We start from the raw sequence: 18,706 nt of genomic DNA on the forward strand, positions 1-18,706 counted from the left end.
AAAAAATCCTGCCTGTATTTCAGGGAAAATGTAACAATTTAGCTTAATCTTTTATTTATTATTCAACAATTAAAGTGGGAAAAGAGGATAATAAAGTCACCCTTAAAGTTCGATTTGAAAAACAAATTGTGTGGTTGATAGAGTAAGTCTAGCATTTGAAAGTGTAAAGTGTGTTTTGACTTCTGTCCGTGGGAAGTGGGTAGAACAGGTTTAATGACATTTACAAAACCGGTTTCGTTTCAGGACTCCTAAGCAAAACCTAGCCTGGCTCTCTTCCTCTCTACCCTGATCCCACCTCAACCCAAGCTGCTTCCTCTGCACAGAGAGGACCTTGGTGGGATCCCTCTGGGACTCAAGTGTTAGCTTTACCTATGATTTAAACACAGTGACCCATTTAACTATCCCTCGTAATAATGATTAACATCTGTTTAGCATTTGCAGTAAGGAAAGTGTATTCACGTATAAAAAAACATCTTTACTTAAAAGCCTGGGTGGGATTATAACAGCACTGTAGGGAAGGAAACATAATTTTCCCTCTATGCTTCTAGAGGACAGAAGCAAAAAAAAAAACAAAACAAAAAATGCTTAAAAGTGTACATGGAAGATCAGTTCATTCCACATGATTATTAAATACCTGTTACTTGGTAGGCCCTGTTCCATGCCCTGCCAGTCCAGCATTAAGAAGAACAAAGTCCCCACTCTCAGGGAGTTTTCCTCTTAATGGTGGAAGATAAACAATAAACAAATACATGCACATATATTTTAAATGCATATTTAAATAAATATCAGGGGTGGTATAAAGGAAAATTAAGTATGGGTAAGGGGAGAGAGAATGAAGGAGATGCTATTTTATATGACATGGTTAAGGGAAGCCTCAGAGAGAAGGGGGCAATTTACCAGCGATCTGAGTGGAGAGAGAGCATCAGTGCAGGTATCTGGGAAAGAGTGTTCTAGGCATAGGGAACTGCAGGTGCCAATGGCCAGACACGGGAGTGGAGTTGATGTGTTTGAGGCATAGCAACAGAGGATGCGTGGATGGAGCAGAGTGACCCGGAAGGAGATTGTTAGGAGATGAGGTCGGAGAAGAAGCCAGCAAACAGGAGAAGCAGATCATATTTGTAAGGACTCTGGATTTTACTCTGAGCGATATGGGGACAGACATGCCTTGATCTGACTTACACACTAAAAACCTCACTTGATTGCTGGGTGGAGACTAGATTGCCGGGAGAAAAGAGTGGCAGATCCCGGGGTGGGGGCAGCTAAGAAACTGTTATAATAATTCAGAGGAGAGAAAAGAGTAGCCTGGACCAAAGTGGCAGAGGAGGAGGGGTGAAGAGGTCAGATTAGGAGGAGTTGACGGTAAAGCTTACGTCATTGGCTGATGATTGGATGAAATATAATCACAATTAGAACGCTGATTTCCAAACTTCTTAAATATGACATTCCTTCATTCCAGGAAACCAAAAGTTCAAGGAAAGCATTTTAGCCCTCTGTCTTCGATAAGCAGGGACAAATAGGTACGAGAGACATCTCTTCAAGTTGTCAAGCAAGAATTATTGTTACTTGGAATGCGCCTGGCAAGTTATGATACTCGGTCAACTTACGTTTCCTTGTGTATAGTGACCCCTGTCTGCAGCAAAGCTGTGTAGTGTAAGCTATCCAGAAGGTGGTATCACAGAGTAAGAAGAGTTTTCAACCTGGAATCAGATGTGGGTTTGAGTCCCAATTCTCTTAAGAGCAGAGTCTAGTGGTTTAACTCTTCGTTCTCTTATCTGTAAAATGTGAATGACTTCAACTAATTCAAAGGAGACAATGCCTGTGACAACATTTTCTATACTGAAGTGTAAGTCTACCAAAATTTTGAAAAGTCTAATACAAATTGTAAACATTCGTGTTATAAATAGCTGAAAGGGGGACTTCCCTGGTGGTGCAGTAGTTAAGAATCCGCCTGCCAATGCAGGGGACACGGGTTCGAGCCCTGGTCCAGGAAGATCCCACATGCCGTGGAGCAACTAAGCCCGTGCGCCACAACTACTGAGCCCACGTGCCGCAACTACTGAAGCCCAGGCGCCTAGAGTCCGTGCTCCACAACAGGAGAAGCCACCGCAATGAGAAGCCCACGCACCGCAACGAAGAGTAGCCCCTGCTCGCCGCAACTAGAGAAAGCCCGCGCGCAGCAACGAAGACCCAACGCAGCCAAAAATAAATACATTTTTAAAAATAAATTTAAAAAAGTAAATAGCTGGAAGATATGTCAAAGACTCACCATGTTTTTCTAAATGAAAATAAAGATGTGAAGCATTGGCTGATTTTAAAAATACTGTATTCTCATTTTTTAAAATCTGCATTTTGATGTAAAAATTTAAGTACAAAAGTATAGAAAGTTAAGTCTTCAGGAGTCTCACCAACACCCCATACCAGTTTACTGTTTACCCTTCAAGAATGTGTAGTGCATATGGAAAGTATTTTACACAAATGGAATTACATCTATAAGTGTCTTGTAACCTGCATTTTAAAAACTATATATTGTGGAAAAATTTCCATGCTAATACATTTATATCCACTTCATCCTTTATAAGGCTGACATCAGTGGTTCTCAGTCCTGCCTGCATATTAGATTGACTTGGGAAACTTAAAACAAAAGCAAAAAAACCCACCAAGTTTGCAAACACACCTAGACCAATTGACCAGCATCTCAGAGACAGGCCTAGACAGGTTTTTTTAACCTCCTAAAGTATTGATAATTCTAATGTTCAACTGGGATTAAGATGTATGTGTCTAAGTAGTATTCTCTGTTGTATGTATACACCATAATGTATTTAATCTATACTGTTTTGATGGATATTTGAGTTGCATACCTGGATATTTGCATATTGTCCATTTACCATGCTTGTGAATAGACATACTTGGTTCACTCACTTTTTTCTGTAAGTGCATATTTATTTACTTTTGAGTTGGTGTTTTCCAGTTTTATTGAGATATAACTGACGTGCAGCACTTATTAGTTTATACAGCGTAATGATTTGACTTACATATATTATGAAATGCAAACCACAGTAAGTTTAGTCAACATCCATCATCTCATATAGATGCAAAAAAAAGAAAAAAAAAGTGTTCCATGTGATGAGAACCTTTAGGATCCATGTTTTAGCAGCTTCCGAATATAATCCAGCAGTGCTAACTACAGTCATCATGCTGTACATCACATCATTAAGTACTTATTTATCTTATAAATGGAAGTTTGGTTCACTCACTTTTTATAAAGTTAGTTTTGATTAAAAACAGCTCTCTGACAAAGTCATTGGATTAATGCAGTTTTCAAATACCAATTATTAAAAATCTTAATATTTAAAATTGATCTACACAGAACTGACTACATAATTTGTGGGGCCCAGTGCAAACTGAAAATATGGAGCCCTTTGTTTAAAAACTATTAAAAATGTCAAGACAGGGACAGCAGAGCATTAAGCCAAGCACAGGGCTCCTCTAAGTATATGTCACAAGCCCATGAAACCAGCCTAGCTTCTACAGTATACTGGGTTATTTGGTCCCTAAGGCTAATGAAAAGATTTCTATCATGATTGAGTGATTGCACCTCTAAGATCTTTTCTAACTGAAAGAGTATGTTATTCTTACTAACTCCTATTTACATGACAGTACATGCTTTACTCTATACACTGCATGAAACAGATAGCATTATTGCCCGTTGATAGCATTACAGGTGAGTTTTTAACTTTCAGTATAGAACGAACTTCATAGTACTTGATATCAGGGAAAACAATAAGTATTTTTCTGGCTCTTCTAATTCCAGTCATATCGATCTACTTTACTCTTAGGGAGAGAGTAAAATGAAAGCATAAGCAGTTTGAACAAGGAACTAAGTCTCTTAACATCTTGCTCAGAAATTGAGAAGTCTCTGGATATGAACTAATTCTATAAGGATTCATACTCGTTTGTCCTTAAATTTCTATGGGATAGGCCTTGTACTTTATCCTACTAAAATATACAAAATTGAGAGAAAAAGTGGCTGCTGCGTTGACCCTGAGCTTAATTCTAATGGCCACCTTTATATTATGCCTTCTGAAACATTACTCACCTAATCACTGTGGTCCTCAGGAAGATAATATTGTTCCCATTTTCTCTGAAACCGAAGTTCAGAGAGGTTAGGTGGACTTGCCCAAGATCACAAAGAAACAGAGACTGGATTCAAATCCCACATCCATCTGATTTAAAGGCCATGCTTTTAATCTTAAAAATGGAGGAAAGGGGATAATACCACGTGAAGATGGAGGTAGAGATTGGAGTGATGTGTCTACAAGCCAAAGAAAGACAAAAACGGCCAGCAACCATCAGAAACCAGGAGAGAGGCACAAACAGATTCTCCCTCAAAACATCCGGAATGAACCATCCCTTGCCAACACCTGGATTTTGGACTTCTAGCTTCTAGAACTGTAAGAAAATGAAATTATGCTTTTTTATTTTTTCTTTTGCGGTACGCGGGCCTCTCACTGTTGTGGCCTCTCCCGTCGTCGCGGAGCACAGGCTCGGGACGCGCAGGCTCAGCGGCCATGGCTCACGGGCCCAGCCGCTCCGCGGCATGTGGGATCCTCGCGGACCAGGGCACGAACCCATGTCCCCCGCATCGGCAGGCGGACTCTCAACCACTGCGCCACCAGGGAAGCCCAAAATTCTTTTTTAAGTTACCCGGTTTCTGGTACTTTGTTACAGCAGCCCTAGGAAACAAATACACACCTAATACACCATACTTCTGCTTCGAAGCAATAATAGGATAATAAGAGGTCAGAAAAGATGAGGATGGTGATTATTACAAGTATTTGTCCTTATGCCACATACTGCTTGATGCCCATGGCACAGCGGATGTTCACAGGTAGAATACCCTGGGACACCGGCACAGCTCTGCTCTACTTGGTATGCTTACCAAGAGACAGTTGTGTTTGTTCCCAGTTGTTTGTTATCATACTTTTGTGCTTTGAGTATTATACATACCGATTGAAAAGAAGAGAGGATAATTTTATTGAGTTGTATGTTAATCCATTCTATGGTAGAAAATAAGAGCGCTCATTAAAGGATAACCATTATTTTCTAGGTCCTGATGAGTTCTGCCTTTCTGTAATTCTAACCTGATCTGCAAACAAGCTAACCAAATCATTGATAGCAGTTGCAGCCTATGCGCACGGGGCGCTGAGTGTATGCTAGTGTTGTCCCCAGACGTTTGATTGATTAGGACCACACATCCTAAAGATGGTGAAGTCAAGTTTTAAACTCAAGTACTAGTCTGGCTCAAGAGGCCATCCTTTTATTACTATTGGATACTGCCTCTTTCCTCAAAGCATATCACTTGCACTAGCTGAAGACTTCCTTTAATTCAAGAAAGTGCAGAAAAGCAGCAATTGCGAAGAAGCAGGGGCTTAGGGTAGACTACCTGACTCTTGGGCCATCTGAGGTTCTGCCCTCACCTGCCCTCTGTAAGCCACATTTCCCCCATCCCTATGGTCCTTATTTACAATTGTCTTTGGACTGACTGCTTCGAGTTTTTAAAAAAAATCTTTTTACTTTCTTTTCATTACTTTCTCTATGCGGGGAGGTATTTTCTTGCACGTTTCACTCGGGCTCTGAATTCGCAGGCCCACGTGTTTTCTGTTTCTCCCTCCCAGGGGCGGGGCAAGACGCGGCGAGCCTGCGCAAAAGGGCCTCAGACCCGCCCCTTGACCTGGTAGCGCGCTTGTCCTCTCCCGCTTGCCGTCTTCGCAGCCATGGCGGCCGCTCGGCTCCCTGCATCCCTGGTCCTGCAGCCGCGGGCCAGAACCCTTCGAGCCTTTTCCACCTCTGTGTCTCCGGCCACTCGCTCTCCGAGACCAAGCCCGTGTGAGTGTCTGCCCCGTCGCTTCCGGGCTTTTGGGGAAATGAGGGGGCGGAATACAGGCCCATGATGGCCGCCGCGGTGGCGGAGCCAGAGCTACCTCAGGGAGGCCGGTACGTCCTCTGCCGGTCTGTCGCTGGCCCGCCTAGTAGGAAAGCCGCGGATGTGGGTCTGCCCTCTGTGCGGAGTGTCGCCTGGTTCTTGGCAGCCAATTTCTGTTTGCAGGTCCTTTGGGCGCCGCGAGCTTTCTCCCTCCCTTCTGCGTGACCTGCGCTTTCAGATGCTCCCTCCTGGGGCCACCGGCACAGGTCTCTCTCTGGTTGCTGGTGCTCGTAGTGTTTGTTGGGCAGTGTTGAGCCATGGATTTTTCCGAAATTTAAGAGAAGCGTACAAGTGTCCTAGAATAAACTACAGCTCTGAATTCCAGGGCTAGTTATGCCACCAAATGGGGTTGACCTTTATTCACTAGGCATTATTGAGGTGACCTCCATTCAAGAGAGATTTTAGGGATGCCCGATACCGTTCTTGCCCTGGAGGAATCTAGTGGAAAAGTCTAGTTATGCATAGACTAGAAGTGCTGTGCAGTGTGAGGTGCTGTAATAGAAGCGTGAATACAATAAGGGGGCGGGGGGCACCGAGGAGCAGCCCGCAAGAGTTAGGAAAAGCTCAGTCGAGGGGTCGCGTGCCGTTATTCACCAGGTCCTATCCTGGTGATATTTTCTGTAATATGTCTAATGTTCAGACTACCAACTGTCCAGTTTAAGCCACTAACTCTCACTTCTACGATAGTTTCTTCACTGGTCTCTCTTTCTGCTCTTGTTCTCCTACCTTGAATTCTCACAACAGCCAGAGTGAGGTGTGCAAAAAGCAAATGTTAACTTGCCACTCCCATGTTCAAAATCTACAAATGGTTTTTCATTGCTTTGAGATAAATTCCTTAATGCATCATAGTAGCTCTTTCTAGTCTTAACGCTCTTTATAATTTTTCATTCATCTATTCATTTTACAAATACTTAACTCCTACTGTGTACTAGGTGGTGTTCTAGATACTGGGATACAGCAGGGCCCTTCATCTCATGAAGCTTACATTCTTGGGGGGAAATCATAAACAGGGAAACAGTGTCAGTACGATGTTAGGTGCTATGAAGAAAAATAAAGCAGGGTCTTGAGAATGATGGATTGGGGGAATAGTGGCTGTAGGATAAGATTAGGGTAGTCAGGAAAGAACTCCTGGGGGAGTGACATTTGAGCAGATCTGCGGGAAGAGCATTGTTGGCATAGGGAATTACAAGTGCAAAAGCTCAAAAGTGAGAACAAGCTTAGGGGTGTGACCAAGGAACAGAAAAAAGGCCAGCGTGGCTGGAGCTGAGTGAGTAAAGAGAAGAGTGGAAGTATAAGATATCAGAAAAATCCATAATGACCTCATCTGGTAAAGGCTTATGGGCATTTGGCTTGGATTTTGTTATAAGTTTGGGATCACATTGGTAGGTTTGGAACAGGGAGTGATATAATATGATGTATACTTTTAAAAGATCACTGGCTGCCGTGTAGAGAGCCAGGGGTAAGAGGGGAAGCCAGGAGACCAGTTGGGAGCTGATGTAGTACTCCAAATGAGATGATAGTGGCTTGGATTGAAGTAATAGTGGAGCTGGTGTGGTTGGATTTGGTATATATTCTGAAAGTACTGCTAACAGGACTTACTGATGGATTTGATATGGAGCTTGAGGAAGAGTCGAGGAAGCATGTTAGATTTTTATCATGAGAACTTGGATGAATGGTGATACCATTTAGAGGGACTGGGAAGACTGGAAGAAGGAAATCAAGAGCTCTGCCTATGATGTGTTTTAGTTGAGACGCCTATTAAATATATCTCTGACCTATTAGGGCTTCCCTGGTGGCGCAGTGGTTGAGAGTCCGCCTGCCAATGCAGGGGACACGGGTTCGTGCCCCGGTCCGGGAAGATCCCACAATAAATATATCTGACCTATTAAATATCACTTTTCTTAGCGCTCCTTATGCCCTACTCTTAAGTTTCAGCCATATTGAACTTGTTTACTTTGATTTTCTGTCTTCTCTCTCACTCTAGAACACGTTTTCTGCTTGCCTGTTCCCATGGCTACTTCCTGTTCATGTTTAAGGTTTTCGCTTGAAGTCCACTTCTTCAGGGATATTTTCCCCAACTAATTGACTAGGTTGGGTCCCCTGCTGTGTGCTTCATTAATAACTGTTTATTGAAATTACTTGCTAAATAGTTATCTTATTTGACAGACTCTGCATTCAGTGAGAGCAAGGACTGTGTCTCTGTTGTTCATTGCTGCCTTCTGAGTTGCTGGTACACAATATCACTCAAACAGTTTTTGAATAAATCAATGAATTACTATTGAGGGATGAATAAGAATTTGTCAGATGAAGAGATGAAGTGGAGAGGGAGTAGGAGATAGAAGGCAGGCAGATGAAAGGGAGGCACATTGTAGACAGACAGAACAGAAAGTTCAGAGAAAAACTCAGGGACCTGGTGCTGGAAGTTCGGTGTAGTTATGGAGCTTGTGAAGCTTGAGTTAGTGGTTCAGAATGTGAGGTCTTTTGTGCTATGCTGTCATCACCCTGACTACTTGGTGTTTAGTTTTCTTGGCTAAAAGACCTCTAAATAAGGATAATAATAGTACTTACAGTTATTGTGAAGAATAAGATTAAATGAGATAATGAAAAGCATTTAGCAGTGTCTGGACATGTGAAAGTGCTGAATATATACAGTTATTATATATTATTTTAGTAGAGCAAAACATTAATTTAGAGAGACATAAGTTAATATTTTAAAAGGTAGATACTGTATGTAAGTAACTTACCCTCTTGTACAGTTATGTGATTTATTAGGAATAACTATGAGTTTTGTTATTATTGGCATTATTGCAGCATTGGCAGTGCTAATAAACAGTAGAGAAGGAAAACTGAAGGTTGTTTTGTGTCTGTGTGTGTGTAAAGAACAGAATAATTCCAAATATGAGCAAGTATATATTAGAATATTTCAAGCCAGTTACTTTTAAAGATGTAAAATACTTATTTCTAATTAGATATTTTATCTTGGGAAAGTAAGCTTATTTGATGATGAACCTTAAAAGTTACTGAAGATATTGCTCTAGTTGATGAGTTCACCATATCGTCAATCACAATATATTTTATATTCAAGTAGCTCTTGGATTTTCTTACCTATTTCTGAATTTTCATTTTCATTAAAATGATTTAGTCCCTGAACTTACAGAAAATGGATTATTGTTTCATTTTTATATTACTGAATACTTTAAATTATGTGAGAATTGTGGGATCATGAACAATGTTGAACAGCTCTGTGTTATAAAATTCTCTGTAACTGTTGCGTTGTCTTTTAGCTACAACAGAAAGAACATCCAGATATGGAAGGCCACTAAGAAGAAAGGTAAGCAGCTAATGTACTCTGGTATAGACTGTCTTACTGGTTTCTGAAATTCTGAAGTGAGGCAGATACTCTTTATGAGGCAGAAGGGCACTGCACGAGAAGGCTTCTTCTCAAGGGGCTGTTGACTGGGTGACGACCACAGCCCTGGCTCTAGTCTTCCACTGCTTTTTGTCAGTTCCCTGAGATTGGATCATCTTTGAGAGGTGGACTCACTCACATACTCCCAGGAAATAGGTATATAAACCAGAATAAAGAATTATTTTTGATGATGCCTTGAACAGTCATGCAGCCTGGGATGTATGCATTAATCTAACCGGTTTGGTCTCACCCTGTAGGTATCTCTATGGAGGAATCCAAATTATACGGTCACTTAGGAAGCATGGAGTCAGAACAAAGGCACATTAGTTGGAAGTTAAATGGCACCAATTATAATTGTATAGAGTAGTCATTTTCACAGGAATATTAACTGCTTCCAGGACATATACTACATGTATATTACTTAGATGGGTGTTGCCTAGTTTTGCCTCTTCAAACCTTCGTTTTGGGTTTAAAGGGAATGCTGGGCATCTCTGTCTATCAGATACAGTTTAAAAAATAAATATGTTAATGTGATTGACTAAAATATCATGTAGTTATTCTCTGGGCCTAGGAAACATATTATTTCTCATTATGTATCTGTTCATTTAGTTTAATCCTAATTTATTTATTTCTGAATTCTTATTCTTTATGTTCCTTTTTCTTATTTCCTTTATTTCCAAGTTTGTATCACTGTCACCTCATGTACTGACTTTCATCAAAGTTTTAAAACTTATTCAAAATATATCATTACTTACCCCTTCATAAACAATATGTAGAAAGTTTGCTAAAAGTCTAAGTAAATAAATAAGAGAAATTTTTTTGTGAAGGAAATGTGCTGTTAAAGGGGATCCTTGCTACTGGGTTTAAGGAAACTGTGCCAGAGATGTTTAGGTACGTTTAGTGTTTTTTCATTTCAGCGACATTAGCTGTGGGAGGTCAGATTTTATGTAGGTTGTAAGTCCTCTTATGTTTCTCTTAATTGCAGCTTTTTTGCTTTAAAATTAAAGAATATGTTTATATTTAAAATATTAAACTATTCTACATTCCTCAGGCACTACCTCCTAGGACAGAGAAAATGGCTGTTGACCAGGACTGGCCTAGCGTTTACCCTGTTGCAGCGCCATTTAAACCCTCAGCAGTACCTCTTCCTGTTCGAATGGGTTATCCAGTAAAAAGAGGGGTGCCCATGGCTAAGGAGGGAAATCTGGAACTTTTAAAGGTAAGATAAGTTTCTGGTTCATTGACTAAAACTTATATCTAAATAAATGCTGATCTCCCTCTGGCACCTACCCTCTCCCCCAACACTTCAAGGTTCAGTGCATAGCGGCTTACTGTATTTTAATTCAATCTTTTTCCAGATAATAATGGATATTATGTTTTGGTTATCCTCAGCAAAGAAGGCTCAAAGAACCCTAGGCATTTAAGAATGTAATTGATTGGTCCTATGGCCTCCTTTTGGCTTTTTCGTTTCTATTATATCTTTTCTATATTGTGTCTTTTAAGCAGAACTAAGAAAAGTGAAATAACCTAATTTGAGTTTGAGAACTGGGAGAAGTTTTTACTTTTGAAAAACAGATCTAAAACTTCTACAGAAAATTATTTAACAGTATTGTTATAGTCCTTAAACTTCTTTGTTTCTTCAAGAAAAATAGGTCATGTTAAATGCTTCAGTTGATAGCATCTGTAATGAGTTGATAGCATCTATAATGATTTCTGAAAAACAGACTTCTTAAAGAAAATACAAATATGCATAGCCTGGGAATGCATATCTTAGATGGTTTCCTTTTATATACAGTGAAATTATCATCAAGGAATTGTATTTTCTGCTAAATAAGAGTCTTCGTGAAAAACAAAAATTTGCTAAAAGTTGCTGGTAAAAAATGAGATCGTAATATGAAGAGGGGTTTGTTTGCTGCTGGAGATAGGCAGATGAAATTTGGAAATGGGAACATTTCAAGAGACAAGAAAACAAACGCCTATAAAACTAATGTTTTCTTCAATGAAGAGAAGAATTGAACTTAGTTTAAAGAAAAGGTCTGTGGAAAATATCACTTGGTGAAAGAGAATAGCAATATATTTGTAATGATGGTTGTGAATGGAATTTTAATAAACATAAAAATCCAAACATTTAATGCATGCCATCCCTTTTAAGAATCACCTTAATGCTTAGTCCGATGATACGATCTGTTCCTAGTAAGTGCCATTGAATAAGCTTGTAAACTGAGGTAATATGTATGGTGTTCATAGAACAGTGCCAGTGTAAATGCTGTGTAAGCATCAGCTATTATTTTTTTCCTTTTACGATTTTGAATCATGTTTCAAAAATAAAAGTATAGAATAAATAAACAAGTAAAATAAAAGTATAGAAAATGAAGTCACCCACCTCATAATCCCAATATTTGTTGCCTGTTTTCTCTTGATTAAAATAATCATTTTCTGATTAGCACTTAAGATTCCAGATATAATGTTTAGAGTAACTTTCTGTTTGTTCAAAGTTTCTTTCCAAGTGAGTTTCTTTAAACTAAATTTTCTCTTTAGATGCTTAATATTATTTAAGAAATATACTAGGAAATGTTAATTATTTGAAGGAATCAAATCTCTGACCTTACCTAAATTTCCATTGGCCCTATAAATGTTTAGAGAACCTCTCAGTGTATCATAAAGATATTCCCAACTTCATTAAACTGTTCATTTAAGATCTGCTCGCTTCATTTATTCATCCATTCAATTCATAAAATGTCTATTAAGTATAAAGTAGAAAATGTATCTCAGTGATAAGTATTCCAGGGGAATTAGGATTATTAAACAATGGTCTGTGTCCTAAAGTGCTTTCAGTTTTATAAGGGAAGTATATACTCCTGTAGATTTGTGGCAAGAATAATACTATAAAAATAATGTTTCTTCTCCACCATCATTCTCATAAGATACTTGGTACTGAATCTTTATTTTAGGAAATTCATTTCTTGAATTTACAACACCTGTGACATGGAATCAGTATTGTTTAAAAGAAAACCAGATTTTATTTATTACAAGGTTTGTGGGCCTTATGATTTCGTTTTATGAGAAAATTGTCTGTTTCATGTTTTTAAGACACTTAGGCAGGAATTCCCTGGCTGTCCAGTGGTTAGGACTCGGCACTTTCACCGCTGGAGCCCAGGTTCAATCCCTGGTTGGGGAACTAAGATTCTGCAAGCTGTGTGGCATAGCCCCCCAGACACGCACACACACAAAGACACTTAGCTAATTTATCCTTTAAAATTCTCTATTTTAGATTCCCAATTTTCTGCATTTGACTCCTGTAGCAATTAAAAAGCACTGTGAAGCTCTTAAAGGTATGTGGTTGTTTTGTAATATGAACTTAATATTTTATTAGTTTCATAGGAATCTCATTTCTAATGATAAAGGGGTCAGTTTATCAAGAGGATATAATATTTGTGAATATTTGTGTGCCCAGAGTAGGAGCACTTAATATACAGAAAATATTTACAGAATTGAAGGAAGAGATAGCAATACAGTAATAGTAGGGAGCTTCAGTACTCCACTTTCAACAATGGGTAGATCATCCAGACAGAAAGTCAGTAAGGAAACATTGGATTTAAACTTACATGTTAGATCAAGTGAATTTAACAGACATTTACAGAACATTCCATCCAACAGCAGCAGTATACACATTCTTCTCAAGTACACATGAAACATTTTTCAGGATAGATTATATGTTAGGCCACAAAATAAGTCTTAATAAACTTAAGAAGATTGAAATCATATCAAGCATTTTTTCCAACCACAATGATACGAAACTAGAAATCTTATTACAAGAAGAAAACTAGAAGATTAACAGATACGTGGAGATCAAATAGCATGCCCCTAAACGCATATTGATTTAAAGAAGCAATCAAAGAGAAATCAAAAAAATATCTTGAGATATGGAATATCCCCAAAGCAGTTCCAAGAGGGAAGTTTATAGCAATAAATGCCTACCTTAAGAATAAAGAAAAATGTTAAATAAACCACATAACTTTAGATCCCAAGGAACTAGAAAAAGAAGAACAAACTTAGCCCAAAGTTAGTAGAAGGAAGGAAATAATGGTTGGAGTGGAAATAAATTGAGACTAAAAGGACAATAGAAAAGATCAGTGAAACTGAGAGCTTGTTTTTTGAAAATGTAAACAACGTAGACAAACCTTTAACTAGACTCACCAAGAAAAAGAGAGGCCTCAAAATTATAAATGAAATAGGAGACATTACAACTGGTATCACAGAAATATTGGTACAAAGGATCTAAGAGACTACTGTGAACATTTTTATGCCAACAAATTGGGCAACCTAGAAGAAATGGATACATTCCTAGAAACATGTAATATACCAAGACTGAATCATGAAGAAATAGAAAATCTGAACCAGACCAGTTACTAGTAAGGAGATTGAATCACTGATCAAAAACCTCCCACCAGGGAAAGTCCAGGACCAGATGGCTTCACTGGTGAATTCTTTTTTTTTTTTTTTTTTAATTGAATCATAGTTGATTTACAGTGCTTTGTTAGTTTCAGGTATATAGCAAAGTTATTCAGTTATACATTTATACATTTATTATATATTAAGAATATATACATATTCTTTTTCAGATTCTTTTCCCTTATAGGTTATTACAAAATATTGAGTATTGGACCCTGTGCTATACAGTAGGTTCTTATTGGTTATCTGTTTTATATATATTCATGCATATATATTAATCTCAAACTCCTAATTCACTGGTGAATTCTACTAAACATATAAAGAATTACCAGTCGTTCTCAAACTCTTTTAAACAGTAGAAGAGGAGGGAACACCCACACTCATTTTATAAATCTAGCATTACCCTGATACCAAAGCCAGATAAGGACAAATTACAGGCCAATATCCCTGATGAGCATAGATCAAAAATCCTCAACAAAATACTAGCAAACCAAATTCAGTAGTACATTAAAAGGATCATACACCATGATCAAGAAGGATTTATTCCAGGGATGCAAGGTAGTTCTACACCTGCAAGTAAATCAACATGACACATCACATTAACAAAATGAAGGATGAAAATCATATGATCATCTCAGTAGATGCAGAAAAAGCATTTGATAGAATTTAGCATCCTTTCATGAGAAAACTCTCAACACAGTGGATATAGAGGGAACAAACTTCAACATAATAAAGGCCACATATAACAAGTCCACAACTAATATCATATTACAACCATGAAAAGCTAAAGGCTTTTCCTCTAAGATCAGGACAAGACAGGGATGCCCACTGTCACCACTTTTATTCAACATAGTACTGGAAGTTCTAGCCAGAGCAGTTAGGCAAGAAAAAGAAATAAAAGGCATTCACGTTGGAAAGGAAGAAGTAAAATTGTCTTTACTTGCTGAGGACATTATCTTATACATAGAAAATCTGAAAGGTCCAAAAATCTATTAAAATTAATAAACGAATTCAGTAAAGTTGCAGGATACAAAGTCGGTATCAAAAATCAGTTGCATTTTCTGCAGTGAACATGGGAGTTCAGAAAGAGATTTTTAAAATTTGTAATTTAATTTAAAATTTAATTTTTAAAATTTAAATGTAATTTAATTTTAACTTTTAATGTAATTTTTAAATTTGTAAATTAAATTTCTCTTTTTCTTAAAAGAGAAATTAAGAGAATACTTTTATTTACAATAGCATCAAAAAGAATAAAATACTGGGTCAGGGGAGGGGGAATTGAATGAAGGCAGTCAAAAGGTACAGACTTCCAGTTATAAGGCAACTAAATACTAGGGATATAAGGTACAACATAATAAATATAATTAACACTGCTATATGTTCTGTATGAAAGTTAAGAGAATAAATACTAAGAGTACTTACAACAAGGAAAACAAATTTTTTTTAATTTATTTAATATTGTATTTGTATGAGATGATGGATATTCACTGACTTTCTTGTGATGATCGTTTCATGATGTATGCAAGTCAGATCATTATGCTGTAGACCTTAAACTTTTTTTTTTTTTTTGCGGTACGCGGGCCTCTCACTGTTGTGGCCTCTCCCGTTGCGGAGCACAGGCTCCGGACGCGCAGGCTCAGCGGCCGTGGCTCACGGGCCCAGCCGCTCCGCGGCATGTGGGATCTTCCCGGACCGGGGCACGAACCTGCGTCCCCTGCGTCGGCAGGCGGACTTTTAACCACTGTGCCACCAGGGAAGCCCTAGACCTTAAACTTATACAGTGCTGCATGCCGATTATATCTCAGTAAAACTGGAAGAAAAACAAAATACATGAACGCAAAATAAAATAAGAGAATACTTTTAATCAAGGGGTGAAAGATCTATACACTGAAAACTGTAAAATATTGATGAAAGGAATTGAAGAAGACACAAGTAAGTATAAGATATGGATTGGAAGAATTAATATTGTTAAAATGTCTATAAAACCCAAAGCAATCTACAGATTCAGTGTAATCCCTGTCAAAATTCTAGTGGTGTTTTTCACACAAATGGAACAAACTCCTTAAATTTGTACAGAACCACAAAAGACCTCAAATAGCCAAAACAATATTGAGAAAAAAGAACAAAGCTGGAGGCATCACACATCCTGATTTCAAACTGTATTACGAAGCGATAGTAGTAATCAAAGCAGTATGTTATTGTCATGAAAACAGAGGCATAGATCAATGGAACAGAACAGAGAGCTTCAAAATAAACTCATGTATATTTGGTTAATTAATTTATGACAAAAGAGCCAAAAATATTTAAGCAGGAAAGGATAGTTTCTTCAATAAATGTTGGGAAAACTGGACAGACACATGTAGAAGAATGAAACTGGACCATATTTTTAACACTATACACAAAAATCAACTTGACATGAATTAAAAACTTGAACATAAGACCTGAAACTATAAAACTCCTAGAGGAAAACATTGGGTGTAAGCTCCTTGACATTTGTCTCGGCAATGATTTTTTGGAATTTGACACCTAAAGCAAAGGCAACAAAAACAAAAATAGCTAGCAAGTGGGACTACCTCAAACTAAAAACCTTCTGCACAGCAAAGGAAGCCATCAGTGAAATGAAAAGGCAATCTGTGGAATGGCAGAAAATATTTGCAAATCATATATCTGATAAGGGTTAATATCCAAAATACATGAAGAACTCATATAACTCAATAGTAAAAAAACAATCTGATTTTAAAATGGGCAGAAGAATCAAATAGACATTTTTCCAAAGAAGACATACAAATGGCCGGTGAGTACACGAAAAGATTCTCAACTTCACTAATCATCAGGGAAATCAAAATCAAAAAAAAAAAAAAAAAAAAAAAACCACAGTACCTGTTAAAATGACTCTTCAGGAAGATGAGATAACAAATGTTGATGGGGACGTGGAGAAAAGGGAACCTTTGTGCACTGTTGGTAGGAATGCAAATTGGTGCAGCCGCTGTGGAGAACAGTATGAAGGGTCCTCAAAAAATTAAAAATAGAGCTGCTGTATGATCCAACAATCCCACTTCTTGGTATGTATCCAAAGGAAATGAAGACAATATTAAAACAAAAAAAAATTTCAAAATTCCAAAAAAAAAAGGAAAAAAAAAAAAAAAAAAAAAAAAAAAAAAAATCAAAACCACAGTACCTGTTAAAATGACTCTTCAGGAAGATGAGATAACAAATGTTGATGGGGACGTGGAGAAAAGGGAACCTTTGTGCACTGTTGGTAGGAATGCAAATTGGTGCAGCCGCTGTGGAGAACAGTATGAAGGGTCCTCAAAAAATTAAAAATAGAGCTGCTGTATGATCCAACAATCCCACTTCTTGGTATGTATCCAAAGGAAATGAAGACAATATTGAGGAGATATCTCAACTCCCATGTTCACTGCAGCATTATTCACAACAGTCAAGATATGGAAACAGGGCTTCCCTGGTGGCACAGTGGCTGAGAGTCTGCCTGCCGACGCAGGGGGCAAGGGTTCGTGCCCTGGTCCGGGAAGATCCCACGTGCCGTGGAGTGGCTGGGCCCATGAGCCATGGCCACTGAGCCTGCGCTTCCGGAGCCTATGCTCTGCAACAGGAGAGGCCACAACAGTGAGAGGCCTGTGTAAGATATGGAAACAACCTAAGTGTTCATCGGTGGATGGATGAATGGATAAAGAAGATGTGGTGTATACACACACGTGCACACACACGCACGCACGAACAGTGGAATATTATTCAGTCACAAGAAAGAAGAACATCCTGCCATTTGTGACAATGTGGAGGGACCTTGAGGGCATTATGCTAAGTGGAATATGTCAGACAGCATGACAAATACTATATAATTATCACATATTTGAAATCTGAAAAATCTGAGGTCATAGAAACAGGGTAGGGTGGTGGTTACCAGGGACTGAGGAGTGGAGGAAAAAGGGAGATCTTCAAAGAGTACAAACTTGCAGTTATCTGCTGAATAAGTTCTGGGGATCAGAAACCATAATCCTTGCTCAGGTAGGTTAGGGACTTATTGTTGAATTATAAAAAGCATATACATAAAAAGGCTGAAGAAAATATTGTAGAGTGTTAACAACAGATGCAAATCAATATGGCCCAAACTGAAGATAGTGTAGAAGGATGCTGAGTAGCTGAATAGTCAGTGGGGCCAGTAATGGGATACTTTGCAGAAAAGGGTTATCCTGAAGAAATTGTTCAAAATTTTAAAGGAATTAGAAGTGATACATACCTATGGTAAAATTAAATAGTACAAGAGCTGATGATGAAAAGTAGCAGTCTCTTGCTTCTTCTTTCCCTCCCTGGCCCCTCATTCCAGACGTGTTCTCTTTTAGTCATTATTAAGGTCTTATTATTTGTGTGTGTGTGTGTGTGTGTGTGTGTGTGTGTGTGTGTGCACGTATAATTTTATATATTCTTTAAACACATAAAGAATATATATTATATATACTCTATACATAGTATATGTAAATGTAAATTATATGTATAGTTTGATATATATAAAATGGAACTAATCACCTGAATATGATCATACCTCCATTTCTAGACTTGTTAAATTTCAACAATATCTGTTGATTGCTAGTTGTAAATAGCGATTTTACTCACCTATACTATACCATCTTTCTTCTTCCCACATAAATGGAGGTAAAGGCAAAGAGCACTTTTTGTTCATGGTTCATAATATATACAATATTCCAATTCAATTTCTGTTCTAGTTGTATTGGACTATATATAGGTAAGCAAATTTGAGTTGTTTTAGGTTTGTAGCTATTACTTATTGATTATGTAGTTTAATGCAAGAGTTAGTACCTTTGAAGTCTTAAATTTATGCTGAT

General features: G+C 38.0%; 1 protein-coding gene across 2 annotated transcripts in view; it reads left to right on the forward strand.

Annotated features, from left to right (window-relative positions):
• Positions 1–5,718: 5,718 nt before the first annotated feature.
• The window catches only part of MRPS35 (mitochondrial ribosomal protein S35), a 42,508-nt gene continuing 29,520 nt past the window's right edge, over positions 5,719–18,706 (forward strand). The window contains exons 1-4 of one of the 2 annotated variants that reach the window (XM_024733264.1): positions 5,719–5,886; positions 9,268–9,314; positions 10,444–10,611; positions 12,664–12,724. In XM_024733264.1, coding sequence (XP_024589032.1) covers positions 5,775–5,886; positions 9,268–9,314; positions 10,444–10,611; positions 12,664–12,724 — 388 coding nt within the window. In that variant the 5' untranslated portion in view covers positions 5,719–5,774. The remainder of the gene's footprint in view (positions 5,887–9,267; positions 9,315–10,443; positions 10,612–12,663; positions 12,725–18,706) is intronic. The other variant, XM_024733265.1, reaches the window with a different exon arrangement.

Source organism: Neophocaena asiaeorientalis, unplaced genomic scaffold (assembly GCF_003031525.2).
Source record: "Neophocaena asiaeorientalis asiaeorientalis breed wild unplaced genomic scaffold, Neophocaena_asiaeorientalis_V1.1 scaffold150, whole genome shotgun sequence".
In the NCBI taxonomy this organism is placed as follows: domain Eukaryota; kingdom Metazoa; phylum Chordata; class Mammalia; order Artiodactyla; family Phocoenidae; genus Neophocaena; species Neophocaena asiaeorientalis.